The following is a 1,284-nucleotide window of genomic DNA, read 5'->3' as shown; positions in this document are numbered from 1 at the left end:
AGTAAAATTGCCCTGTACACACCACATTCCCACTTTTAACAATTTTATTGCCTCCTCTTTTATGCCATTTTGCTCATTTTCATGTCCTGGATAGACCAAAACTATTAACCTCCCTTCCTCTGCCTTAACTCGTAACACTGAAAACAAGCCGTCCTTTGAAAGCTCTCTGCTTCGTTTTCCGCTGACAATTTTTATCACCATAATACCAAAGCTAAATATATCTGCCTTCTCTGTGAAATGCAAGTTCAGTAACTCTGGTGCCATATACCCTGGTGTCCCTCTCATCATGGTTATCACTTCGCTTTGCTCTCTGTTAACCAACTTTGCCAAACCAAAATCTCAGACCTTAGCATTGAAATTTTGATCCAGGAGAATGTTCTGAGGCTTGATGTCGAAGTGTATTGTCTGTTCTCAACAATCTTCATGTAAATATGTCAATCCTCTTGCAATATTCAGAACTACTTTGTATCTAGTCTTCCAATCCAGATAATGTCGATGGGTATTTTTTGAAAAAATCCATTTATCCAGAGACCCATTTTGTAGATACTCGTATACAAGCATTCGATGGCCCTTTTCTGCACAAAAGCCCTTCAGTCTTACCAAATTAAGATGATCAATTTTTCCTAGAGTTTCCACTTCTGCCCGGAATTCCCTTTCTCCTTGTCCTGCCCCATCAAGGCGCTTCACTGCTATCTTTGAGCAGTCAGCCAAAACACCTTCGTAAACTGACCCGAATCCTCCTCTTCCCAACTTCATACTAAGCCATTTGTAGCGTCTTGCAGTTCTTGGAATGAGAACCGCAACGTTAAGCGTCCCGGCCAATCTACATGATCATACTCACCATCATCTTCATCCTTTTCTGTCTGCTGTCTGCTATTCTGAGACTTATTTATCCATGCCCACAATAAGATTAATAGAGCTAGCGCTCCGCCCACAGAAGCACAAATGATGACATCAACCAAGTATTTACTGCGCTTGGACCTTGACTGGATTTTAATATAAGCAGTGGAATTAAACTCATCTACAGGACTGTTATTTTTCATAGAATAGATAGTGGACTCTAGATAGCTATAACCACTAGAGAAATTGGCCCCGTACCTCATGAAAAAAGCAGCTTCGGAAGAACAGTCTTCAAGGAAGAGTTTTTCACATTTCTCAGATGACATCAATCCTTGTCTGGAATCATTATCAAAATTATATGTAAAGTAGGAAACGTGCTCCAGTTCCAAAAAGTGATAATCTTTGCGCCTACTTTTCTCTGAGCACACTAGAGGAACACGAGGA

General features: G+C 40.5%; 1 protein-coding gene across 1 annotated transcript; it reads right to left on the bottom strand.

Annotated features, from left to right (window-relative positions):
* Positions 1-411: 411 nt before the first annotated feature.
* Positions 412-756, bottom strand: LOC131045190 (G-type lectin S-receptor-like serine/threonine-protein kinase SD2-5). The gene has a single exon (XM_059208581.1). The coding sequence runs from the start codon at positions 754-756 to the stop codon at positions 412-414; it is 345 nt and encodes a 114-aa protein (XP_059064564.1).
* Positions 757-1,284: the final 528 nt, after the last annotated feature.

This window comes from Cryptomeria japonica, chromosome 7 (assembly GCF_030272615.1).
Source record: "Cryptomeria japonica chromosome 7, Sugi_1.0, whole genome shotgun sequence".
NCBI classification, from domain to species: domain Eukaryota; kingdom Viridiplantae; phylum Streptophyta; class Pinopsida; order Cupressales; family Cupressaceae; genus Cryptomeria; species Cryptomeria japonica.
The sequence above is the reverse complement of the archived record's forward strand: the minus strand, read 5'-3'. Positions and strand labels throughout refer to the sequence as shown.

What these genes read in the sequence shown, in the direction of transcription:
- LOC131045190 (XM_059208581.1), bottom strand. Translation starts at nt 756, where the DNA reads ATGAAGTTGGGAAGAGGAGGATTCGGGTCAGTTTACGAAGGTGTTTTG.